Source organism: Mauremys reevesii, linkage group 12, assembly GCF_016161935.1.
Source record: "Mauremys reevesii isolate NIE-2019 linkage group 12, ASM1616193v1, whole genome shotgun sequence".
Taxonomy (NCBI): Eukaryota; Metazoa; Chordata; order Testudines; family Geoemydidae; genus Mauremys; species Mauremys reevesii.
In genome coordinates this window covers 17388832-17416731 of record NC_052634.1, presented here as the reverse complement: position 1 = coordinate 17416731, position 27900 = coordinate 17388832, and the positions used below count along the sequence as shown (strand labels likewise).

The 27900-nt window shown below is 48.4% G+C and overlaps 1 protein-coding gene across 2 annotated transcripts in view; it reads left to right on the top strand.

The window, feature by feature from the left end:
- HEPACAM (hepatic and glial cell adhesion molecule) overlaps positions 1–27900 on the top strand; it is a 79960-nt gene that overhangs the window by 23766 nt on the left and 28294 nt on the right. For both annotated transcript variants that reach the window (XM_039496857.1, XM_039496859.1), the window contains one exon: positions 20030–20371. In XM_039496857.1, the coding sequence (XP_039352791.1) occupies positions 20030–20371 (342 nt within the window). The remainder of the gene's footprint in view (positions 1–20029; positions 20372–27900) is intronic.

Here is a 27900-nt window from a genome sequence, read left to right as displayed (position 1 = left end):
GAGCTGCCTCGCACTGCAGCCTTTAACCTCGAGCCGGGGGGAGATAGGCCCAACACCAGCCATTTATCCCTCTCCTTTCCGGTGCGATTTACAGCGGGGACGTTTCGTAACAGGGCAAGCGGCTGACAGATCAGATACCTTCCTGCTTATAAATGGAGTGATGCAGCCCTGTGCGCACTCGCCCTGCGTGAACTGCCCTGAACAAGGGGAGATGGTTTCCTCCTGCTCCCCCCTGCTCTAGGGGAAGTGTGAGGTCAGGAGCGCCGCCAGGTTTTTTGGCATCCTAGGCAGCAGAAGGTCCCGCCCCCGAAATACCGGTCCCGACAGAGGCAGCGGAAGGTCCCGCCCCCGAAATACCGGTCCCGACAGAGGCAGCGGAAGGTCCCGCCCCTGGTACCGCTGACGACCAGGGCGGCCGAAGATCTGGTTGCCGCCCCCCAAATGTTAGTGCCCTGGTCGCCTAATGGGTTGAGCTGGCCCTGTGTGTGGTACTTGCCCTGAGAAGAGAGGCAGGTGCTGGTGAGGTTTGGCAGCTGGGAGCAGGGGAAGAGGAAAGCCCACTCCCCAGTGCTTTTGTCCTTTCCCTCATGGTCTCCCCGCTCTCCCACTTCTTCCATCTATCCTCACCCTCCTTTGGTTCCCCACTGGCCATGCTGGGGCCAGTGACCCCCCCCCCCATTGTCACAGCTCCATCTCTGTACAGGTTTGTGCTGAAATCCCATAGCGCCCCAGGGTGTCTCCTGAGATCCCTCCCTCCCAGCCCCAGCACTGGGGCCTGAGTTCCTATGAGAAGATATAGGGTGGGGATGCACAGAGGCTGCCCCACTCCGCCCTCCCCCATAGATACCCATCCCTAAGAGGACGTTTCACCTGTATCTACCACCTCGCCCTATTCTTATTTGTGGACGAGGTGGCTGGACCCTGGGGAAGATGATGGCCAAAGCAGCTGCAAGCTGCTGTGATAGTTGAACAGGCAGTGGTGTGTGGCTGTGTGTGGCTTGCTGGAGTTCTATGACTCTGCACGGTCATTGTGTTACTCCCCATCATCCAGAAGCAGGAGAAAGCAGCTCTTGGCAGGTGACTAAAGCCCATTGGTTACTTGGCAGGAAAAGTCTGGCACATGCTCCTAGAATCTCCCCGTGCCCAGGGCCTTTGGATAACTTCTGCCTCTCCCCCTTCATCTCACACGGAGCCAGAGATCCTGCTGATGTCAGGACTGGCCCAAGGCTTGATGAATAAATACCTGTGGAAACGTTTGCTTGGTAAGTGCTCTCAGAGGGCGGTCATGGCATTGCCGAGTCAGGCTTGGATGTTAGCTAGACACTGTTAGAGCTGTGAATGGCACAGACACAGAGGAAGACAAGGGGCCGGATTTACAAAGGTGCCTATGTGAGTTAGGTGCCTCACTCTCATTGATTTCAATAGGAGTTAGGCGCCGGACCTGTTAGGTGCTTTAGTATAGTCCACTAGGCACCTTTCTGAAGGTTTAACTGCAAATCTGGCCCAACTTCCCTGCCCCAGGGAGCATAGCTCATTAGCTGGGCAGGTCCAGCACAAGTGATAACGTATCAGGCAGAGCAGCCAGAGTAGAGCGGGCCAGCCAGGGGATCAGGGGTGCCTGGCTAAGCATGCAGTGAGTTTAAGGGAGATTTGAAAAATGATGGGAGGGGGCTCGGCCCATTTAACTTGCCCAGTGACAGTTAGCAGCGTGGACAGTCTAGTCATGGAGTGGGTGCTCCTAGTTCTTACCCCTTCTATCTAGGGTGACCATCCATCCCATTTTGGCCGGGACAGATCCTTTTTTGAGCCCTGTCCCGGCCATCCTGACTTTTTTGACACTTGATCAGTTGGCAAGAGCAAACGGGACAAATGCCCATTGTGTCAAAAAAGTGGGGTGCAGAGGAACGTGGAGCGGGGGAAGGAGAGCAGTGATGCCAGCCCCATGTGGGTGGTGGCGGGGGGAGGCAGGGCTCTGGCAGGATGCAGGCAGGGCTCGGGCAAGCAGCATCACCAGCCCCAGCCTTTGGGATGCACACCCTGTGTAGTGTGTGCATCGCTGCTCGCCTGAGCCCTGCCTTCCCCCCATGTGGGGAGGAGAGCTTGGGAGAGTGGCCAGGTCAGCCCCACGTGGTGGGGTTCAGGCAAGCCCCTCGTGCTGTCCCATTTTCCCTTTGGGAAATAGGGTCACCCTACTTCTGCCCCACACATCCTTCTCCCTAGGAAAGGGGATGTCTGAACCAGAAACTTGTTTTTTCATCAGCCCTTGTCTTTAGATCACCCGTTAGCAGAAATAGCTTTTTCTGCTGCTTGCATGGAGCAGGAAGGAGGAGATGCTCTGCATACTAATAGGTCTCATGACTTTCGGACTTGTTTAAGCCTTTTCTTATGCTCCTGCACACAGCTCCTAATCTAATACTGAATTGTCGCCCAGATGAGTCATTTTCCCCCGCTGCATTTCAATACGGGTTTTGTTTGCCATTGGATTACGACATCCAGGCTGCAGGCCGATGTCCGGTCGGAGGCGGCCTATCAGATACAGCATATTTCCTCCCTCTCCACATCACGGCTGAAGAAATGTGCCCTGTGCTGTCCGTTAGCCAGGCAGTGTTTACAAAGCTCTCTCTTCCAGACTCCAAAGCACTGAGTGCAAATAGCAGCCCTGCCTCTGCACGGACTAGCAGGGGGCAGGCGAGCAGAGCGGCAGCCCCTCTATCCCAGGACGGCTGTAGATCCAACAATGGACCCCACTGCCATGCACACACCGAGGACTGACTGCAAGATTAACTTGGCCCTTTGTCTCTATAGGATAGGAGACATTCCTATCAGACAGCTCAGAACAATAGCCCACTCTCTGAGCAGAAAAGGCCTTCATCAAACAGACACTGTCGCTTCCTGCTGCATCTTCCTTTGCCTAGGATTTCTGCTCAGGCCCCCATGCCTTCTGGAGTGCCCCTGGTCCTCCTCTTCACACAAGTCTGCAGCACAGTCTGTATTCAGGGCACGTGACGAGGTTGTGTAACGCAGCCCTAGCCAAGGAAGTGACCTCTATTCACAGAACAGGTTCGGTGCTGGTGGCAGTAGAGTACATGTCCTCCACACCTTGTTGCTGTGTTGGCTTGAATGTTTACCTACAGGGTCACTGCTAGGGATGGCAGCTGGGCACAGCCCGAGGCATTCATTATGGCCCAGGCAGCCCGTGGACGTTTTGCTGCTGTGGCCAACAAAGGGGCCATTTAAAGCCAGTTGTGATCTCCTAGGCAGTGCTAGGGCTCCCGTCTCTTTAGTTTGTCACAGCTACCTTCAGCCTCCTGCCTCTACTACCCACTGATTCATATAATTACACATCTTATTCCAAATAAGTGACATTGTCAAGCATTTTAAGATTTCTAGACTTCAATCGATAGGACTTGGGTAATCTTAAACCTTTTCAATGTGGAGTCCGGTGACACCTAATAGATTTATTTGGGCATAAGATTTCGTGGGTAAACCCCCCGCTTCTTCAGATGCATGGAGTGAAAATTACAGATGCAGGCATAAGTATACTGACACATGAAGAGAAGGGAGTTACCTTACAAGTGGAGAACCGGTGTTAACAAGGCCAATTCAGTCAGGGTGGACATGGTCCACTCCCAATAATTGAGGAGGAGGTGTCAATACCAAGAGAGGGAAAATTGCTTTCAGAGTGAGCCAGCTACTCACAGTTCCTATTCGAGCCCCAAATAATGGTGTTAAATTTGCAAATGAATTATAGCTCTGCAGTTTCTCTTTGAAGTCTGTTTTTGAAGCTTTTTGTTGAAGGGTGGCTACTTTTAAATCTGCTGTTGAATGTCCAGGGAGATTGAAGTGTTCTCCTACTGGCTTTTGTATGTTACCATTCCTGATGTCTGATTTGTGTCCATTTATTCTTTTACGCAGAGACTGTCCAGTTTGGCAGAGGGGTATTGCAGAGGGGTATTGCAGAGGGGTACATGGCAGAGGGGTATTGCTGGCACATGATGGCATCTATCACATTAGTAGATGTGGAGGTGAAGGAGCCCCTGATGGTGTGGCTCATGTAGTTGGGTCCTCTGATGGTGTTGCCAGAGTAGAGTGACACATAGATAAACACAATATTTGGGGGAAAAGTCAACACAGCTTTTGTAAAGGGAAATCACACCTCACCAATCTATTAGAATTCTTTGAGGGAGTCATCAAACATGTAGACAAGGGTGATCCAGTGGATATAGTGTACTTGGATTTTCAGAAAACCTTTGACAAGGTTCCTCAGCAAAGGTTCTTAAGCAGAGTAAGGAGTAAATGGGATAAAAGGGAAGATCTTTTTATACATCAGTAACTGGTTAAAGGAAAGGAAACAAAGAGTAGGAATAAATGGTCAGTTCTCACAAAGGCCCATTTAACTTGCCCAGTGACAGTCACTAGCGGGGTCCCCCAAGGATTTGTACTGGGGTGAGTGCTGTTCAACATATTCATGAATGATGTGGAAAAAGGGGTAAACAGTGAGGAGGCAAAATTTGCAGATGATACAAAATTACTCAAGATAGTTAAGTACAAAACAGACTGGGAAGAGCTACAAAGGGATCTCACAAAACTGGGTGATTGGGCAACAAAATGGCAGATGACATTCAATGTTGATAAATGCAAAGTGATCCACGCTGGAAAACATCATCCTAATTGTACATACAAAATGATGAGGCCTAAAGTAGCTGCTGCCACTCAAGAAAGAGATCCTGGAGTCATTGTGGATAGTTCCCTGAAAACATTCACTCCATGTGCAGCGGCAGTCAAAAAAGCGAACAGAATGTTAGGAATCATTAGAAAAAGGATAGATAATAAAACAGAAAATATCATAATGCTGCTATATAAATCCATGGTATGCCCATACCTTGAATATTGCATGCAGTCCTGATTGTCACATATCAAAAAAGCAATATTAGAATTGGAAAAAGTGCAGAGAAGGGCAATTGAAAATATTAAGGGTATGGAACTGCTTCCATACTAGGAGAGACTAAAAAGGCTGTGACTGTTCAGCCTAAAAATGAGACGACTAAGAGGAGATATGACAGTGGTCTATAAAAACATGAATGATGTGGAGAAAGTGAATAGGAAAGTGTCATTTAACCCCTCACATAACACAATATATAGGGGTCACCTGATGAAATTACTAGGTATCAGGTTTAAAACAAACAAAAGAAAGTACTTCATGCAATCCCTAATCAACTTGTGGAACTCATGCAGGATAGGTTCCTCAATGGCTATTAGTCAAAGTGGTCAGGGATGCATGCTCTGGGTGTCCCTAAACCTGCAACTGTCAGAAGCGTCTGGCTCTGGCCACTATCAGAAACAGGATACTGGACTAGATGACCATTGGTCTGTCCCAGTATGGCTGTGCTTATGTTCTTAAAGGTAATAGTGTTGATGTAATATACTTAGACCTCTGTGAGGCATTTGACTTGGTACCACGCAACATTTTGTTTAAGAAACTAGAACAATACAAAAATATATATGGCACCCATTAAATGGATTAAAATATTGCTACCTTGATAGGTCTCAAAATATAATTGTAACTGGGGAATCAGCACTGAGCAGATGTGTCTTGAGTGGCGTCCTGCAGGGATGTGTTTATGGCCCTACACGATTTAACATTTTTATCAATGACGAGGAAGAAAACATAAAATCAACACTGATAAAGTTGGCAGGTGACACAAAAAATTGGGGCAATGGTAAATAATGAAAAGGACAGGTCACTAGTACAGAGCAATTTGGAGCGCTTGATAAATTGGGCACAAGCAAATAATCTGTGTTTTTAATATAGCCAAATGTAAATATTTACTTCTAGGAACAAAGATTATAGGCCGTATTTACAAGATCAGGCACTCTATGCTAGGAAGCAGGGAATCGGAAAAAGTCTTGCAGGTTATGATGAATAATCAGCCGAACATGTGCTCCCAGTATGAGGCTGTGGCGAAAAGGATTAATACAGTCCTTGGATTTATAAACAGGGGATTCTGAAGTATGAATAGAGAGGTTCTATTAACCCTGTATTTGGTACCTGTGCAATTGTTACTGGAATCCTGTGTCAAATTCTGGTCTTCATAATTCAAGAAGGATGTTGATAAATTGGAAGGTGTCAGAGAAGAGCCACAAGAATGATTAAAGGATTGGAAAACCTGCCTGATAGTGATAGATTCAAGGAGCTGAGTTGATTTAGTTTACCAAAGGGAAGGTAAAGAGGTGACCTGATCATGATCTGCAAGTACCTATAAAGAGAACAAATCTATATAATAAGAATCCAAGATTGTCATTCTCTGTGTCACTCTGAAGCCTAAAATGTCTGTTGAGTCAGTGTGAAGTGAGGAAAAAACTACAAGCATGGTTGAGACCTCTTTTTGTTCAGAATATCATGAAGATGAATTATCACTGGGATTCACGGTCTGTTACCATTCAATTTTTGAGTTCTCAGTCATTTTGACTTTATGAATTACACCCGTGCAACAGTAAGCCATGTATCTATACCATGCCAAGAGTCCTAGATGGTTGTGATATCAAAGATAACTCACCAGTCACTACCCTTATTCTACAGTAAATTTGCGTGCAACAATTTCATTGGCTGTTCAAGGGAGACCACACAAATGGTGGATTATGGGGCCCAACTGCCACAGTTGTTAAAAACCACCCACACTGCTACACAACCAGCACACACAATAACCCCAAACCATGGGCAGTGGGTATGATAGGCTGAGGGGGGCTGTGCCTTTCCAAACAGCCAGGCGTGGCCCCACCCATGCTCTGCCCCCAGGCTCCCCCCATCCTCCTTCTCAATCCCGTTGTGCAGTGGCCCCAGCTCGGGCCGAGGCCATGCCGCCTGCCCTCCCGGTGCTTCAGGGCTTGGGGGGAGCTCTGGACTCTGGCGGAGGTGTGTGTGTGTGTGCAGAAGGGGCGGGGTTGGGGACTAGTCTCCCCCAGTTGGCGATTCATGCACCACCCATGCCCAAACACAAATAGCCCCTCATGGCAGCACACAACCATCATTCATCACCTGCACTAATATACTAGCACAACCCCCCCCCAGATACAAATCAACACAACAACACAACCAGCACACACAATAATCCAAAGATACACAGCCCTTCACCTTAGCGCAAACCCCTTCTTCCCCACCTGCACAAATCAACACCAATCTCCCAGCACAACACAGCCCACAAACTAATCAACACGACCACACAACACAATCTGCACACATAATAACCCAAAACATCACTCTGAAGCCTAGAACGACTGTTGAGTCACTGTCAAGAGATGGAAACAGCTACAAGCATGGTTGAGAGCATTTTGGGTTAGAATATCACCAAGGTCAGTCATCACTGGGATGAGTGGTCTGTTGCTGTCCAGTTTTTAAGTTTCAAGCCATTTTCAGCTTTACAGGTTTATACACATGACTTTACAAATTACACCTGTGCACCAGAACTGGCTTCCATTTGGCAATGGGCTCTTCAATCTAACAGCTAGACAAATTCAGACTGGAAATAAACCATAACAATGGGGGTGATTGACCAGTGGAACAGCTGACCAAGGGCTGCGGTGGATTCTCCATCATTGGACATTTTTAAATCACGATTTTTTTTCTAAAAGATCAGTTGTAGTTCAAACAGGAATTATCTGGGGGCAGGTCTGCGTTATGTCAGGAGGAAGACTGGATGATCACAATGGTCCCTGCTGGCCTTGGAATCCATTCAGACCATAGAATCATAGAATCTCAGGGTTGGAAGGGACCTCAGGAGGTCATCTAGTCCAACCCCCTGCTCAAAGCAGGACCAAACCCAAATAAATCATCCCAGCCAGGGCTTTGTCAAGCCTGACCTTAAAAACCTCTAAGGAAGGAGATTCCACCACCTCCCTAGGTAACCCATTCCAGTGCTTCACCACCCTACTAGTGAAAAAGTTTTTCCTAATGTCCAACCTAAACCTCCCCCTCTGCAACTTGAGACCATTACTCCTTGTTCTGTCATCTTCTACCACTGAGAACAGTCTAGATCCATCCTCTTTGGAACCCCCTTTCAGGTAGTTGAAAGCAGCTATCAAATCCCCCCTCATTCTTCTCTTCTGCAGACTAAACAATCCCAGTTCCCTCAGCCTCTCCTCATAAGTCATGTGCTCCAGCCCCCTAATCATTTTTGTTGCCCTCCGCTGGACTCTCTCCAATTTATCCAGTTTCTGGCCATCTAGGGTAGGTCTGAACGGCATTTTGGAGCGAGCCTCCCAGCCCCAATCGACAGACTTGGGCTAGTGGGGCTCGCCCCAGTGCTCTCAAAATAGCTGTACAGACTGTGCTTTGAAGTAGCCCCTCCCTTCCCTCACCCCCCAAGCTTCAGAGCCCAAGCTCCAGCCTGAGCCACAACTTCAGTGCACAGTCTACACAGCTATTTTCAGAGCACTGGGGTGAGCCTCGCTAGCCCGAGTCTGTCAAAGGCTCATCCCAAAATGCTGTGTAGACGTACCTGTGGAGTTAAAGCTGGCAGTGAGTCCTGCAGAAGGGAATGTCAGACAGGTCCTGTGGCAGGATGGATGGAGGGAGATGAGGCAGGACCAGCGAGGTCAGATTGAGTCCTGAGTGGAGAGAAGGCAGCTGAAGCCGTACAAATTGAGGAGATCACCCAAAGAAAAAGTGTGAAATGAGAAGGGGAGGGGGCCAAGGAGAGAGTCCTGTGGTGCCTGCGCAGAAAGCAGAAGAGAGGAGGAACCCCCATGAGAGAGCCTGTGGAGGAACATCCAGAGGAGAAGCAGTGATAAAAAATCAGGGAGGACAATTCAGGCCTTAGCTTGCTCCAAAGTCCAAAAATATTGAAGTCACCACAGGCCCCAAACATCCTCCGTTATCTGTAAGTCACTAATCTGCCAGCACTGTCAGCCTTGCCATTTTCAGATCCCCACCACTGCCAAGATCCTGGTGCAGGCCTTAGCCATAGAAATCAGAGATATTCAATGGCCTTTTCCAGCACCTCCCCCTGCCCATAATGGGATTTCAATCCCCCATCGCTTTATCCAGCCTGCGGGGTCATTCACTCATATCTTAGAAACCTAGAGCCATAGGGTTAGAAAGGACCGCAAGGGTCATCTAGTTTAACTCCCTGCCAAGATGCAGGATTTGTTGTGTCTAACCCATCCAAGGCAGATGGCCATCCAGCCTCCTTTTGACAACCTCCAGTGAAAGATCTTCCACCACCTCCCTAGGCGATCTGTTCCATTGTCCTACTCTGCTTACAGTTAGGGCATGGCTACGCTTGCAGATGTAGAGTGTTGTGAGTTAAACCCGCCTTCGTACAGCACAGTAGGGAAAGCGCTGCAGTCTGTCCACACTGACAGCTGACAGCGCACTGGCATGGCCACATTTGCGGCCCTTGCAGCAGCATTGGGAGCGGTGCATTATGGGCAGCTATCCCAGCATGCAATGACTGCAACTTGCTTTTCAAATAGGGGTGGTGGGGTGGAGTGTGACAGGGAGTGTGTTTTGTGTATGTGGGGGGAAAGAGTGGGTTTTTGGGGTGCTGAGAGTGTGTCAGCACGCTGTTTTGTAATTCAGATCCTCCTCCCCCTCGCCTCTCACTCAATGCAAACAGTAAATGGATAAGCAGCCAGCTTCTCCAAAACGGAGCTTTGAAAGGGCATTTCTGCATTCCTGCAGCCGATTTCATAACACTGACGAGGGGCCACTTGACTTAAGGGGATTATGGGACTTTTCCGGAGGCCGATCACAGTGCAGTAATGCAACACCTTGTCCACACTGGCGCTGCAGTGCTCCAGCAGGGGCGCAGCAAATGTTATTCCACTCGCCAAGGTGGAGAACCAGCAGCGCTGTAGCTGCGGAGTCAGAGAGCTCTACGTACTTTGCCATTGTGGATGGGGAGTGAGCTAGGGTGCCCAGGGCTGCTTTATTGCGCTGTAACTCGCAAGTGTAGCCAAGCCCGTAGTTTGAACCCATTGCCTCTTGTCCTGCCCACCGTGGCAAGAGCAAACAACTTTTCTCCATCTTTTTTATGGCAGCCTTTCAAGTATTTGAAGACGACTATCATATCCCCCCTTAATCTCCTCTTTTCCAAACTAAACATACCCAGTTCCTTCAGCCTTTGCTCGTATGACTTGTGTTCCATCCATTTGATCATCCTTGTTGCTCACCTCTGGATCTTTTCCAGTTTCTCCACATCCTTTCTATACAGTGGTGACCAAAACTGGACACTATACTCCAGCTGAGGCCTAACCAGCGCCGACTAGAGTGGTACTATCACCTCCCATGACCTGCATGCCTCTGTTAATACAACCTAAAATTGCATTTGCTTTTTTTGTAACAGCAGCACATTGTTGACTCATGTTGACTTCTCAGCAGTGCTGCTGTCAAGCCAGATTCCCCTCATTCTGTATTTGCGCATTTGGTTTCTCTTCCCTAAGTGTAGCACCTTACATTTGTCTTTGTTGAATTCATTTTGTTACCTATAGCACAGTTCTCCAATTTATCAAAATCCCTCTGAATTTTAGCTCTATCTTTCAAAGTGTTGGCAACCCCACCCACCCCCGAGCTTTGTGTCATCTGCAGATTTGATCAATATGCTGTCTGTTCCTACTCCAGGTCATTAATAGCGATGTTAAATAACACCAGGCCCAGAACAAATCCCTGTGGAACCCCACTTGAGATCTCTACAATCTGACATTCCATTATAGTTACTCTTTGTTTGAAGTTGTTTAATCAATTATGTATCCACTTAATGGTAGTTCCGCCAAGACTGTATTTCTCCATAGAAATGTGGGCTCCATTCTCCGCTTTCACCACTTTACGTTTTTGTTCTTTATCCCTCTCCTCCACACACGTCTGCCAATTTCCCTTTTCTCCTACTGCCCTCTCCCCAGCTCTCTGTTATTTCTCTGTTCTCCCTCTTTCCATCAAACATTTTCACTCACTCTTTATTCTCTCTCTCTCTTTCTCTCTCAGTCCAGCTTCCCTCGCTCTCTCATGGGTTCTCCTGTATCTATAGCACTCTCTGCCCCTCTCTCACTTCCAGTACTTTGTTGCCATGACACCTGACACAAGGAAGAACCCCTTTCTATAGCAGCAAGAGAAAGAGCCTTAGCTGGGAACAGATTGTCCAGCATCGCTCTGGCGTGCTTCCCGTCAGCCACGAAAAGGCATTTCTGCTGCTTCTCTCTGCCTTTCCTACACTGAATTTAATTCATTCATTTCTTTCTTTCTTTCTTTCTTAGTCTTTAGATCCTGACCTTCCTTCCCTGGCTGGTGAGCAGGTCAGTTATTGACACTGATTTTTACATGGAAGGCACTCAGGTGTGTAGTTCAAACAGGAATTAATTCAAGGAAGTTCTATGGCCTGTGTTATAATGGAGGTCAGACTAGATAATCACAGCTGTCCCTTCTGGCCTTATCATATAAAAATACCACCTTAAGATACAGAGATCCTTCCTCCACACTCTTTGACAATAGGTGTCTGAATGCAGCATTCCCACCCTGCTCCCCTCTGAATACTTAAGGGGCCAGAAACAGCTGTTCCCAGCAGCAGATTGATCACCTGAGCATTATATTAACATAAGACAGTTCTATGCTGTGGTTTCTGTACCCCTCTGCACAGGGGGACCAGGGCAAGGGGCGATGGCCCTCCCACTTTTCACCATGGACCCAGCTCCCTGCCCCTCCACTTCCCCCCAAGGCCCCGCCCCCCGGCCAGGACAGCAGCTTTTCCCCAGCAAGGGTATGAGTGGCCTGGGGTACCCAGGCAGCTGTGGGGAAGCGTGGATCCTCCAGCTGCCCTGGGCAGGGGGTCCGGGGAGGTGGGGACACAGGCCGCAGGCTGCTCTCAGGCTCCCCCATGCCAGGCAGATGGAAGGACCTGGGTTCCCCTGCCTGGCTATGGCTTCCGGCTTGACCGTGGGGCCAGGCCTCGGGGGGAAGAGATGGGGCAGGCATGTGGTCACCCCTGCCCCTGCAACAGCAAAGAGGGATTTACCTGCGCTTGACCTGATAGAATTAGGCATTTAATACCCTGGAGTCAGAGGAAGGCCGCTCACTTCAGCCTCATCTAGAGGAGCAGTTAAAATGAGAGAGAAAGTTTGTGCTCTCTGTAGGAGATGGATGCCACAGGGATCTTATCTGGTTCCATCTCATTAAAATATTCAATTATTTTTCTTTCTGGATGACATGGAGCCAACTGCTGCTGTCCATTAACCCCACATGGATTTTAGAGTGTTACTTCAGCTTTACATCAGTGTGACCAGGAGCAGACTTTTGCCCCTTGCGTCACTATTTCCAGATTTCCTCTAGGACCGATTCATTGCAAAAAAGACAAAGTTCTAGGATGTCCTGCAGGTGCCTACAGTAGGCTCCCGGGCCAGATGTTCCAGAGAGCTCAGCTCCCCATTAGGCACCAAAGTAAGTGTCTCCATGTGGAGTGCTGAGCATTTTTGAAAATCGGGCCCCAATTGCAGATACAGAGAGATTGGCAGTTTGGCCCCATGTCTCAGCCCTTCAGCACCCGCCCTGGTGCCAGGATCTGCAGCCCTCAGTGCTCTTCTAGAGCCGTGAGGCAGCAGGGGGCAGTCTGCACACATTTCACTCCATGGTCCATGTGGTTTACTGACTGTTACAACCATGGATTGAATTAATAACTAGTTTTCCCCACTAGTTCTGGGAGGCAGTCGCTTTAACCTGAGTCCATGCTGCTGGATGGACCCCAATGGGTTTTGAAACTCAGTGAAACAGGGAAATATTTCCCCCTGCCATTCCCAGCACAGCGATTAATCGGTGGCTGTAGAGTAACAGCTCTGGCCCAGGTTCTGTGCCAGCTGCATGGTGCCCTGGCAGAAAGTCCATCCAGGAGGAGACTTTGGCAGTAGAAAACAGCACTAGCCTGGCCAGGACAGGGACAGAGAAAGCAGCCGGGGGATGGGCTGATCTCACTACTGACATTCTATTACCGAGAAACACCTTTGTGGACAGTGCATGTTATTTTCTTGCATAAACAAGAGTGACTGTGTAAAGGTAACACTCCCTTCTGCCCAGCCTGCAGGGCAGGACCCTGAGGGACCCACTCCCGCTGGGGTGACCCTCTGGAAAGACAGCAGCAGCAGTGGCACTGCCTGTTCTGTCCAGGGCAAGGCCACTTCTGGGCCAAATCAGTGCAGGGAGGTGTAACTTACACCATTGGTGCAGGTGGGAGCAGAGGTGACATAGGTCACATGCCCCCCCCCCCCCCAGATTGCTTGGTCACATGATATGGCTGGGCTCACTCCCTGCAGAGCAGTTGAGCCCAGGAGCTGGAGCAAAGGAACAGCTGGGAGCTGCAGGGAGGGGCTGCTGCTTTCCAGGAGGGTAGGGTCGGGGGGGGGAGGGTTGGCATGACTCAAGCTGTTCCAGGGGTTTACTCCTCCCCATCCCCCCATCAGCAGGCACAGGTTATCTATGGGTAGGAGTCTAGCCTGGGAGCCCACTGCCTGTGGAGTTAGCTGATCTGACTCACACAGATTGGTGGTGTGGCTCAGAGGCACAGCTGCCTGATATTAGTGAGGCTCAGAGGAGATGCATGGGAGACAGGGTATGTGGGGTCATGTGCTCCCCCAGATTTGCTGCTTGGCTTGTACTAAGCACGCTCACATGGACGGAGCATGCTCAGTAACACTGCTGAAGCCAGCTGCCCTCATTCTGTCCCCCTCAATCCTCTACTCCCCACTATCCGCAGACCCAAGGCCTGGGGCAGGCTACAGCCGACATAGGCTGCGGCGCCCTTGAACCTGCGTCTCCACTGGTGTTGGAGCTGTTTGTCTCCGGCCAGTGCCAGGATTGTAGGGTTTAGTTCACGTGTGATGAAAGCCCTTTAAAGAAGGACAGAGACATTTTGTTTTGCCTGATCCAAGTTCTGCCAAAAGAATCACTAGAGTGAGACCAGAGAGCCCCAGAGCAAGGCTCTGACTGCCGAGCTGCTCTGACACTAGCAGGGAGCACCCAGCTCCAGGCTGCATGGAGCACGCGGAAAAGTTGGCACTCGGCCCTGGGGAGTGAGGCTTCAGCACACACCTGCATTTGGTGAAGCAGGTGCCAGAGCAGAGGTAGAAGGGGTGTGCTAAGGCAGGGTCACTGGAGAACACCTGGGACAGAGGTATTGGACCCCCAGCCCCCTTTCTCTCTCTTGCACTGAGCACTGTGTTCGGAGACCAGCCAGATCCAAAGCAGCACAAACACCGCTCCGAGGCTTCTCAGAGCCATGTGCAGCGTGGCAGGGGGTTGAGAGGGGCTTGGTCAGGGGAATGGCTCTAGCTGGGGCTCAGCAGCCAGGCCTCTGGCAACGTTTGTCCATTGGCTGCTCCATACCCTCCTCGAGGCCCCATGAGCTGTACACATCCAGAGGTCCTTTGGGTTTTCAGAGCAGTGGCCTCCTGACTAATAGGTGTGACTGGCCCTACAGATTTTCATGGGGACAGCAATGTGTTTTCTTCTGACTGGCACCCTATAACAATATGCACCTACATGCGTACATTCCTGGTAATCCTGTAAGTGCAAGGTCACCAAGGGAAATTTCTCTCTGCTTCTTTGTTCCGTTGCCTGGTTTCGGTGGAGATGGTTGGAGTTGGATTTTCTTGCAATCGCTGCCCTGTGAGCCTAGAACAACAACTCTTAAAGGAGCCTTAAGGAACCGTTCCATGGAACAGAGGAGGCTTGGTGCTGAAATCAGCTTGAAATGCAGAACACCATCAACTGGAGTCCACAGCTTACTGATTACATCCCATCAAGCTTTTGTGAACGGGACTGGAGTTAGGGCCAATAACTAATACACGTATGTTCTGCTTCAGCTGGGCCCCTTGTGGAATTTCTCTTCAGCTGCACAGACCTTGATCCTGCATTAGATTTTCCTTCCCCCAATGATGGAAGTACTGGCTACAACTCAGCTTAGCTGCTAACCCAACCACTCTGTGCAGCCCCCGAGTTATTTTGCCATGTGACTGAAATGATCTAACTCAAGAGCAGATCTCTAGAGGTAACATTTAAGTTCAAACCCAGCCCTAGAGTACGTCTACACTGCAATCAGAGGTGTGACTGCAGTATGTGTAGCCCCCCAGTGCTCAGGTCTAGCTAGCTTGAAGAACAATAGCCATGAGGCTGCGGCAGCACGCCCAGGACCTTGGGTATGTACTTGGTGACTAGCCCATGCCGCTGCAGGTTCACTTCTATTGATGTTCCAGCGTACTAGCGAAAGCTAGCTCCAGTATGTCTGCAGGTGCTGCAGTCATGCCTCTGATTGCAGCAATGGCAGACCTTAGAGCCCAGAGCACCTGTGGGAGGAGGGACCTGAACTGGAGTTTACCCCTTATTCACCAGCCCCTAGGATGGTGTTTTCTGGAAGGTCACCAATGCATTGTAGTTTCCTCAGGAAATCAGTGGTGTCACGGAGATAGCTACTCAGACCCTATGCTACCAGCACTCCCAGCTATCTCCGTGACACCACTGATTTCCTGAGGAAACTACAATGCATTGGTGACCTTCCAGAAAACACCATCCTAGCCACCATGGATGTAGAGGCTCTCTACACAAATATCCCACACACTGATGGAATACAAGCTGTCAGGAACAGTATCCCTGATGATGCCACAGCACAACTGGTTGCTGAGCTCTGTGCCTTTATCCTCACACACAACTATTTCAAATTTGATGACAATATATATCTCCAGATCAGTGGCACCGCTATGGGCACCCGCATGGCCCCACAATATGCCAACATTTTTATGGCTGACCTGGAACAACGCTTCCTCAGCTCTCGTCCACTCACGCCCCTTCTCTACCTACGCTACATTGATGACATCTTCATCATCTGGACACGTGGGAAGGAGACTCTTGAAAAATTCCACCATGATTTCAACAGCTTCCACCCCACCATCAACCTCAGCCTGGACCAATCTACACGGGAGGTCCACTTTCTAGACACCATGGTGCAAATAAGTGATGGTCACATTAACACCACCCTATACCGAAAACCTACCGACCGCTATGCCTACCTTCATGCCTCCAGCTTCCATCCCGGGCACACCACACGATCCATTGTCTACAGCCAAGCACTGAGGTACAACCATATCTGCTCTAACCCCTCAGACAGAGACCAACACATACAAAATCTCCATCAAGCATTCTCAAAACTACAATACCCGCACGAGGAAATAAGGAAACAGGTCAACAGAGCCAGACATGTACCCAGAAGCCTCCTACTGCAAGACAAACCCAAGAAAGAAACCAACAGGACTCCACTGGCCATCACATACAGTCCCCAGCTAAAACCCCTCCAACGCATCATCAGGGATCTACAACCCATCCTGGACAATGATCCCACACTTTCACAGACCTTGGGTGGCAGGCCAGTCCTCACCCACAGACAACCTGCCAACCTGAAGCATATTCTCACCAGTAACTGCACACCACACCATAGTAACTCTAACTCAGGAATCAATCTATGCAACAAACCTTGATGCCAACTCTGCCCACATATCTACACCAGCGACACCATCACAGGACCTAACCAGATCAGCCACACCATCACCGGTTCATTCACCTACACATCCACCAATGTAATATACGCCATCATATGCCAGCAATGCCCCTCTGCTATGTACATCGGCCAAACTGGACAGTCTCTACGGAAAAGGATAAATGGACACAAATCAGATATTAGGAATGGCGATATACAAAAACCTGTAGGAGAACACTTCAACCTCCCTGGCCACACAATAGCAGATCTTAAGGTGGCCATCCTCCAGCAAAAAAACTTCAGGACCAGACTTCAGAGAGAAACTGCTGAGCTTCAGTTCATCTGCAAATTTGACACCATCAGCTCAGGATTAAACAAAGACTGTGAATGGCTAGCCAACTACAGAACCAGTTTCTCCTCTCTTGGTTTTCACACCTCAGCTGCTAGAACAGGGCCTCATCCTCCCTGATTGAACTAACCTCGTTATCTCTAGCCTGCTTCTTGCTTGCTTATATATACCTGCCCCTGGAAATTTCCACTACATGCATCCGACGAAGTGGGGATTCACCCACGAAAGCTCATGCTGCAAAACGTCTGTTAGTCTATAAGGTGCCACAAGACTCTTTGCTGCTTTGTCTTTAAAATGGGGCCCTGGAATTGCAGGGCTCTCCTTGTGCCAGTCATTAACCTCCCCTTTCTTGCTAAGTCTTGGCTCCTTGCCCTTTACATGGGGAGGCTTCTCCTGGCCTCTCTCCGGTCACTGTGTTTGGCTGAATGGCGATGAGCTCATACATCACCCCACTCCAGACACACAGTTCTAGGTAATTAACTTGGTAGTGTAGCAGCCCTTCACATTGCTGACATTGTGCCGTGGGTGCCGAGGGACTGAAAGGTCAGGCAGGCTGTGCCTCCCGCCAAAGCCTGAGGCTGGTTTGCTTTGCCAAAGGTGGGGAAGATGATTTGGAGACTTCCCCATAATGGTGTCTGGGAGGCTGACCTCACCCATCAGCCTGCCTCAAACATGCCAGTCGAGGGTGCGATTCTCAGAGACAGTGTTCTAAATGTGCATTTCAGAGCAGCAGTGCAAGGATTATACCCACCAAAACATTGGAAACTGTGTGTAACAGTGGATCAGCCAAGGCTGAGGTGTGTCTCTTTGAACTGTGTTCTTTAGGTCTGATCTCGCTTTTCTTAATTGGCTAATTCATGTTTGGCTCATTTGTTCTCATTTGACAGGGGATTTTGTCCTAGCTGCTGTGGGGGTTTGTGGCTGGCTATTTAACCTGGTAACCCATTAGTAGAAATGAGCATTTTAAAACAATATGGAAAATATTTTCTGAACAAAGTGGGCACCATTTAAAAGAATAATCTGCATGTACTGCTTGGCTGCAGTAGTCATAAAATAATTAATAATGCCTAGCTCTTATCTAGTGCTCTTCATCAGTAGATCTCAAAATACTTCACAATCTTTCATCTTTAGTAGATCATCTTAAGGTGGTATTTCCTAGTTGCAGGGTAGGGAATTCTGCAATAAAGTCAAATATTGCCATGTGACAGTCATTGATGTTTTAGTGCCACATGCTGCATGTTCACGACGGACTCTGGCAGTGGAGTGAGCGCAGCGCTAGCTCATGCTCTGTAGGGAACGAGCCTGCACTGACAATGAGATAGATGGTCTGGAGTACTTAGCAGAGCGTTTCCACCTCCAGCCTCTGCAGGCCAGATTCCCTCTTGCTCCACACACACGCAGCTGTAAGTGCAGTCGGAAGGAGGTGTCTGCATGCTTGGAGTGCAGATTTTGGCCCAATGACTGAAGTGTAGACATACCCTGAGTGATGGCTAGGAGCATGCTCAGTACCACTGGCTTGTAGGAAATTCTATGGAACTTGAGCAAGCTTATAGCCGTTGATGCAGAGGAAGCTCTGTGGGGCTGGAGCATGCTCAGTGCAGATGGGCTGTTCAGAGAGTTTATCAGCAAGCCTCTACTAAGCATGTTCACACAGCATTTTGTAGATGCTTATAACTTAGCCAGATCTAGGTGGGTTTTCATGAGGACAGCAATAGGCACCGCCCTGACCCCAGGACTTACGGTTACGTGTTCAGCCCTAACTTTCATTTACCTTGAGCTTAACTGTGTTTAATCTTAACATTGTCTTCATTTTTTAATTTAATTTCCTTGGTTTGTTTAAGGTAAAAAAGATTGGGCCCAGTTCTATCTTAGCTCCTACTTTATTTGTATGAAAAGCATTGATATTGCACTCATCACTGTGAGGTCTGTGCAAATGTCTGCTAAGTGGCTAGCCATGTACATGTTAATACACACCCTTTTGCAGTCTTAACTCTAGAGGATGCTACCACCACGACAGCTATAATAAATCATTTCACTACCCGCCATTGAAAGGCAGACACCTCTGGGGTGGACTATGGCTGGGACTGCTCACCAGTGCACCAAGACATTGCACAGAATTGTAGGAGCAGAAGAGAGGTCCAGTTATGTGACAAAGCAGCTCTACAGCACGCACCTGCCCCATGCTATTAAAGGCAGTGGGCAAGATGAAGGTTTGATCTCCATCAGGCCTTTTACTAGCACACTGCCAGGTCTCTCTGACTCGCTGGAGCTGCTGTGTGTGCACAGTGTCTGAAATGGTAGAGCACCGTGAATTGTGGGGATAATGGCTTTGTTAGTGTGTGTAGAATATTCCAGCTGCTAGCTATACCCATTGGGGTAGGCCCTCTACCGCCCTACCTCCATGTACTGTATCCCAGCCTTTGTATCCATGACCATGGACAGCAGGTTCTCTGACGGTTCCTGGATGTCTAGGCCTGGGTTCTTTATGTAGCCCTGACAGAGAACACATTGATTAAAAATATTAATTCAGACTTGCTCCTTGGGGAAGGCTGTCCCGCTTCGTGTGGCTCAGTTTTCTGTCTACAGTCCACTGGAGGCAGTGTGCACTAGTGGCTAGAGAAGGGCACTAGAGTCAGCAGTGCTTCACTGTTTTGTTGTGTCTGAGGCAAGAACGTCACCTCTCTGCTTTTCAATATCCTGTCAAATGGAGAGAACGAGATTTCCTCTTCCTTGTGAAATGCCTAAAAGTTGATTGGGGGGGTGGGGGGGAAGGTGCTGTGTAAATGCTCAGTCTTGCTGTCTCACCATTTAAAACCACAGTAAGGAGGTAAGGGCCATGCAGCCTGAACTGCAAGGATCATCATCAGCATGCTTGGAAATAGGTATTGCTCATTGCCTTGAGAAGGGCTCAGTTCTGTTCTCAATTAACCAGCGCAGCCCCATTGACATCAATGGGGTTGCCGTTGGCTCCTGCCTAACGTGTAATAAACTCTCAGGAGAGAAGGCCCAGTACTTTCATTAACTGCATAAGCAGCCAGCTAAGACTAAGCCTTGACAAAGCTTCTGGAAACATCTGGGCATCTTCAGAAGCTGAACACAGGTATTAGACTGTCACTCCCACAGTGATAACACATGTCTTAGCCTTGCCTTAACCTGCCCTGCTGTCTCTTCCCTCTAGGTCTGCTGGAAGGCGTCAATATCACCAGCCCAGTTCTCCTCATCCATGGCACAGTTGGCAAACCTGCCCTGCTCTCGGTGAGGTACACCAGCACCAGCAGCGATAAACCGGTGGTCAAATGGCAGCTGAAGCGAGACAAGCCTACCACAGTGGTACAGTCCATCGGCACCGAGATCATTGGCAACCTGCGCCCCGATTACAAGGACCGGATTAAAATACTTGAGAATGGCTCCCTGCTGATCAGTCACCTGCAGCTGTCAGACGAGGGCACCTATGAGGTGGAGATCTCCATCACAGATGACACTTTTACCGGGGAGAAGAACATTAACCTTACCGTGGACAGTAAGTGTACAGAACTTCCCAAGAAAACAAGCACAGCTCCTTTCTTCAGTAAAATCCTCCCTGGAGTCCCTTTGTTCTCTCTTTATTACAGAGAACTTAAAGGACTGATCCAGGCCAGCTGTCTGTAGCCCAGCAGAGGGCTGCCAGGGGGATTTTGCTCCATGCTAAATGCAGAAGGAACCTCAGTAAAAGTTCTTAGAACCACAGTTGTTCTGAGTCCTTAGACTTTCATAAGCAGGGTCACTTTCCAAGTATCCATTTTACAGCACAAGCTCATCTAGTCTGCATTTCTCTTGCCAGATTGGTTAACTATTAAGGACATTTGTAAGGGCTCCGACCTTCTCAATGAAAAGCCGTAGTTAGGGTTAGTGGAGGGGCCCAAACATTTCCTGCTTGGTTTTTGCATCAGTCTTGGGAATTCGGGGTTTGTCCTCAGGCATGTGGTTTCCAAATAGAATATGGATGATTCACTTTCCCAATTGATCATGCAGACAGGGCCGGCTCCCGGGTTTTGCCGCCCCAAGCGGCGGGGGAAAAAACAAACAAACCGCAATTGCGATCGGCAGCACTTCGGCGGCTGCTCTACCTCACCGCTTCATTCTTCGGCAGCAATTTGGTGGCGGGTCCTTCCCTCAGAGAGGGACTGAGAAACCCGCCGCCGAAGAGCCGGACGTGCAGCCCCTTTCCATTGGCCGCCCCAAGCACCTGCTTGCTGCGCTGGTGCTTGGAGCCGGCGCTGCATGCAGACTCAGTCCAAATGAAGGAGCGGGCCTTAGGTACCAGCAAATCTTCAGTCACAGGGAAGGAGGAGGGCAGGAAAATGTGAGACACAATTTCAGCAAACCGCCTAGCTATCCAGCACTCAGGGGCGGCTCTAGGAATTGTGCCGCCCCAAGCAGGGCGGCACGCCGTGGAGGGCGCTCTGGCGGTCACCAGTCCTGCGGCTCCGGTGGACCTCCTGCAGACGTGCCTGCGGAGGGTCCGCTGGTCCCGCGGCTCCGGTGGACCTCCCGCAGGCACGCCTGCGGATGCTCCACCAAAGCCGCGGGACCAGCGGACCGTCCGCAGGCACGTCTGCGGGAGGTCCACCGGAGCCGCCTGCCACCCTCCCAGCGGCATGCCGCCCCAAGCGCGCGCTTGGCACGCTGGGGTCTGGAGCCGGCCCTGCCAGCACTGCACATTATTCCAAGTGTTTGTCACCTATCCTGGCACTGGAGGTAATTTCCCAAACTTCCGCCAAGGAGCACACTTTAGAAAGCCAGCTCTCTAATCCTATAGGCTGGGTAGGACCCTTCACTGGAACAGTGTGGGGTTCTGCAGGCCAGGAGTGAGGACTGTGGATATGTTGGTAAGAGCTGTGCAGTGGGGGCCCCAGGGACTGGATAACAGGGTCACTGGCAGAGCTGTGTATGGAGCACAGAGTTGGATTAGCAGGGGTTGTTGCACCTCACATCTGAGACACATTAAAAAAGCTGGTAGGGGAACCCTGTAAAGGTCCAGCCCTCACCATCCTGGACTGTTGCTATTATTTATTACGTGCTTTCATTAACACCTTGGGACTCCATCAAGGGGTCGGGGCCCCATTATGCTTGGGTTTATACACACATAACAAAAAGACAGGCCCTTCCCTTGCTGACTCACTAACTCTCCGTTGTCCTTCGACAGCAGAGATATTAACTGCCCACTTCACCTTCAACAGTTTCTTAGAACATGTTAACTCCTTATGCTAAACAATCTGTTCCACCTTGCATTTAGCTGTGACCCTCTGAACACCTTTTCTGGACCTGAAGAAGAGTTCTGTGTAAGCTCAAAAGCGTGTCTCTTTCACCACTAGAAGTTGGTCCAATAAAAGATATTACCTCGCCCACCTTGTTTCTCTGATACAGTTTAGTATTCCATTGCATCTCCCCCTTTAAGTTCTACATTCCTACCATTTACAATATTTATACTATCATTCTATCTGTGAAGTTCAATACAGATCAGTCTAAGTGTTGCTGAACCATACGGATTTTCTAATTATATGCCTTGAATGCATAACAACTTGGTCGTCTGGCGGTCTACTAGTTAATGACTGGCTGTGGTTGGTTTGGAATCCTTGAGTCTTTTCCTTGTTCAGCATCCACCATCTGTAGAATTTGCTCTGTTGATTGTTCTTTTTAAGGAACAAACTGGAGCTGGGGGGAGGGATAGCTCAGTGGTTTGAGCATTGGCCTGCTAAACCCAGGGTTGTGAGTTCAATCCTTGAGAAGGCCACTTAGGGATCTGGGGCAAAAATTGGTCCTGCTAGTGAAGGCAGGGGGCTGGACTCAATGACCTTTCAAGGTCCCTTCCAGTTCTAGGAGATTAGTATATCTCCTATGATTATATTGATGGTTTATGCTGAACTGTCCAACTCTCCACTGTTGGTCTTGCTCACATATGATCTGGGCACTGAATTATTTTTCTTCATGACAGCAGAAGCTAGCCATCCTTTTTTTCCATCCAGTTTGACATGAACACAATCACCAGGTTCTAGACCCAACAGTTCTCTGAGTGTCCTCTGTTGCAAAAGTGTTTTTCATCCAGTTTGGCTACTCTCTTCATGTCTGACCATTTTGGAGACAGATTCTTTTCCAGAGTTGGAACAGTATTTCCGAGTTGTCTTCCCATTTGCTGGACTATATCCAGTAGCCGCTATTGGTGTCAGAAGAGCAAGGAGTGGGTCTTCCTGCTGTAGGATTTTCTTGGCTTTCTGTACACCTCTGTCAGCCTCTCCATTTGCTTGTGAATAATGTGGGCTGCTAGTAATACAATCAAAATCATATTTCCTTCTGAATTACTTAAATTCTGCTGCAATGAATTATGGTCCGTTGTCCATCACTAGATGTTCTGGAATACTGAAATGACCAAAAGTGCACTTCAGTTTCTTGATAACACCGCAACATGTGTTTGAATTGTCTCATTAGCACTGACCCCACCACTTGGTAAGGCAATTCCCATCTTTTCATGTGCTGTATATTTATACCTGCTTACCGTACTGTTTTATGCTGTCTTGGTAAATCTAAATATTGGAATAGCCACCACCTTTATGTCCAATCCCTGTAACAAACCCCATTATTTACTCTATCCCCATGTCTACTCTAGTGACACCATCAGAGGACCTAACCACATGAGCCACACCATCAGGGGCTCATTCACCTGCACATCTACTAATGTGATATATACATGAATAGGGACTGGGAGTGGCTGGTTCACTACAAAAGCAATTTTCCCTCTCTTGGTATTGACACCTCCTCATCAATTATTGGGAGTGGACCATGTCCACCCTGACTGAATTGGCCTTGTTAACACCGGTTCGCCACTTGTAAGGTAACTCCCTTCTCTTCATGTGTCAGTATATTTATTCCTGCATCTGTAATTTTCACTCCATGCATCTGAAGAAGTGGGGTTTTTTACCCACAAAAGTTTATGCCCAAAAAAATCTGTTAGTCTTTAAGGTGCCACCGGACTCCTCATCATTTCTGCTATGAATCTACACCTAAATGAATTGAACTCGTGTCTGTTTTGTGGCAGGGTCGGGCCAGATGGCTACAAGAGAGTGATAGAAGGCAGATGTATTAGCCCCAGATTAATCAGGTCCCTTTCCCCTGGGTAAGGTTACAGAGGTGGTTCCAGAACAATCAGGAACTTGCTGGAACCAATTAAGGCAGGCAGGCTAATTAAGACACCTGGAGCCAATTAAGAAGCTGCTAGAATCAATTAAGACAGGCAGGCTGATTAGGGCACCTGGTTTAAAAAGGACCTCACTTCAGTTAGTGAGGGGCGTGCAAGGAGCTGAGAGTGAGAGGGCGTGCTGCTGGAGGACTGAGGAGTACAAATGCTATCTGAAGTGTAGAGCCAGCAATGCCCCTGGTTGGCTACAAGCCCAGTTAAATGTCTAGTGTAGACAGGGCTAAATAACTTTGCCATTGGTAAATTTTATCACCTCACTATTCCACTTCCTACCCAGTTCATTTAAGTAGTAAAAGGTTCTATAGAAAGAAAGAAGAAGTGGGACTGCTAAACACTGAGGATGGAGTGGAGGTTAAGGATAATCTAGGCATGGCCCAATATCTAAACAAATACTTTGCCTCAGTCTTTAATGAGAAGCTTAGAGACAATGGTAGGATGACAAATGGAAATGAGGATAAGAAGGTAGATATTACCACATCCGAGGTAGAAGCCAGACTCAAACAGCTTAATGGGACTAAATCGGAGGGCCCAGATATTCTTCATCCAAGAATATTAAAGGAACTGGCACATGAAATTGCAAGCCCATTAGCAAGAATTTTTAATGAATCTGTAAACTCAGGGGTTGTACATGTACCACTGGAGAATTGCTAACCGTGGTTCCTATTTTTAAGAAAGTGGTGGGAGGGGAAAGTGATCCGAGTAACTACAGGCCTGTTAGTTTGACATCTGTAGTATGCAAGGTCTTGGGAAAAAAATTGAAGGAGAAAGTAGTTAAGGACATTGAGGTCAGTGATAATTGAGACAAAATACAACATGGTTTTACAGAAGGTAGATCGTGCCAAACCAACCTGATCTCCATCTTTGAGAAGGTAACAGATTTTTTAGACAAAGGAAAGGCAGTAGATCTAATTTACCTCGGTTTCAGTAAGGCATTTGAAACGGTTCCACATGGGGAATTATTAGTTAAATTGGAAAAGATGGGGATCAGTATGAAAATTGAAAGGTGGATAAAGAACTGGTTAAAGGGGAGACTACAACGGGTCGTACTGAAAGGTGAACTGTCAGGCTGGAATGAGGTTACTAGTGGAGTTCCTCAGGGATCGGTTTTAGGACCAATCTTATTTAATCTTTTTATTACTGAACTTGTCACAAAATGTGGGAATGTGCTAATAAAGTTTGCAGATGACATGAAGTTGGGAGGTATTAACAATACAGAGAGAGACCGGGATATCCTAAAGGAAGATCTGGATGACCTTGTAAACTGAAGTAATAGTAATAGGATGAAATTTAATAGTGAAAAGTGCAAGGTCATGCATTTAGGGATTAATAAGAATTTTGGTTATAAATTGGGGATGCATCAGTTGGAAGTAACAGAGGAGGAGAAGGGCCTTGGAGTATTGGTTGCTCACAGGATGACTATGAGCCGCCAATGTGATATGGCCATTAAAAAAGCTAATGCGGTTTTAGGATGCATCAGGCGAAGTATTTCCAGTAAAGATAAGGAGGTGTTAGTACCGTTATACAAGGCACTGATGAGACCTCATCTGGAATACTGTGTGCAGTTCTGGTCTCCCATCTTTTAAGAAGGAAGAATTCAAACTGGAACAGGTATAGAGAAGGGCTACTAGGATGATCCGAGGAATGGAAAACCTGTCTTACGAAAGGAGACTCAAAGAGTTTGGCTTGTTTAGCCTAACCAAAAGAAGGCAGAGGGGAGATATGATTGCTCTGTATAAATACATCAGAGGGATAAATACCAGGGAGGGAGAGGAATTATTTAAGCTCAGTACCAATGTAGACACAAGAACAAAGGGATATAAACTGGCCATCAGGAAGTGTAGACTTGAAATTAGAGAAAGGTTTCTAACCATCAGAGGAGTGAAGTTCTGGAACAGCCTTCCAAGGGGAGTAGTGGAGGCAAAAGACATATCTGGCTTCAAGACTTGATAAGTTTATGGAGGCGATGGTATGATGGGATAGCCTAATTTTGGCAATTAATTGATCTTTGATTATTAGCAGGTAAATACGCCCAATGGTCTGTGATGGGATGTTAGATGGGTTGGAATCTGAGTTACTACAGAGAATTCTTTCCTGGGTACTGGTTGGTGAGTCTTGCCCACATGCTCAGGGTTTAGCTGATCACCATACTTGGGGTTGGGAAGGAATGTTCTCCCAGGGCAGATTGACAGAGACCCTGGGGTTTTTTCACCTTCCTCTGCAGCGTGGGGCACGGGTCACTTGCTGGAGGATTCTCTGCACCTTGAAGTCTTTAAACCATGATTTGAGGACTTCAATGGCTCAGACACAGGTCAGGGATTTGTTACAGGAGTGGGTGAGTGAGATTCTGTGGCCTGCGTCGTGCAGGAGGTCAGACTAAACAATCATAATTGTCCCTTCTGACCTTAAAGTCTATGATTCTAAGTAGAGCCCTGCGCAGATACAAAATTTGTATCCGTGTCCGATTTGCAATCCACAAAAATGGTCCATGGATATTTGCATCCGCGGATGTGGATATCTGCAGATATCCAGCGATTTGCAGGGCTCTACATTTAAGATCACCATAGTTAGCAAGTGACACACTTGCCTATGTACTTGAATGGCTGGGGCTGAGGGTGTTATAAGCAATGCAGGTATCATGCTGGGCACCATGTCAGAGAGTCAGAGGAGTGAGGGATAGAAAAATTCATCCAGTTGTTATTAGTGTCAGCCATGTTTATTACGGTAATGCCTAAGGGCCAGCCAGCCATGGGGCCCGTTTCGCTAGGTGCTGTACAAACCAATTCCCCGGAGTGTGCAGTGTTGTCCCCCCGAGTTTTTATTATTCTGTCTTGTCTAGTTTGAAGAGTCCCAACCAATGGAGCTTCTACCTTTTCCTCAGGAGATCATTCCGCACCCTGATACATCTCCTGCCCAGGAATGATCTATTCATGCTACATTTTTTGCTCAGTCCCATTATTCCTAGTTTGCTCTCACACATCACTCTAAATACTATTACCCATTATGTCCCTGTCTCCCTACTTTTAGTCATTGTTTAGATAAGCTATGCACATCAAGCCAAATCTATCTCTGATTTCATTGGAGTTACACCAAGCATGAGTTTGGCCCAGTTAGAACTTTCACTCACACCTGCCGGGCCTCTGATCATCAATATCAATCATCCTTGGATTCCCTCCCTCCCTCGTAGAATATCATGTTTTTAGCCTTTCTTGAATTGCTTTGTCTTCACAACTCCCCCTAATCTGGTGTCACCTTTCTGGGCCATTAACATGCTGTTATTCCATTAACAACGCTGTTAGATAAGGGTACGTCCATACTACCCGCCGGGTCGGCGGGTAGCAATCGACTTCTTGGAGTTCGATATATCGCGTCTCATCTAGATGCGATATATCGAACTCCGAACGCACTCCCGTCGACTCTGGAACACGGCGGTGGCGGAGTCGACAGGGGAGCCGCGGACTTCGATCCCGCGCCGTGAGGACGGGTAAGTAGTTCGAACTAAGGTAGTTCGACTTCAGCTACGCTATTCGCGTAGCTGAAGTTGCGTACCTTAGTTCGACCCCCCCCCCCCCGCAGTGTAGACCAGGCCTTAGGCTGAGCCTAACACTGCTCCCTACTCCCAGCTCGAAGCATCGCCGTATCATTTCTCATTCCCCTTTGTTTATGAGCCTTCCACCAGTTTTTAGTCCATGTCACACAATTCTTACTCAGGCCTTTGTCTTTACATTTATAGCACCTCAGTAATGCTGCCCCCAGAGTCAAGGGCAAATGCTGCTTGGCTCCTTATCGGTACTGAGAGTGTTACAGAATACTTGGCCTCA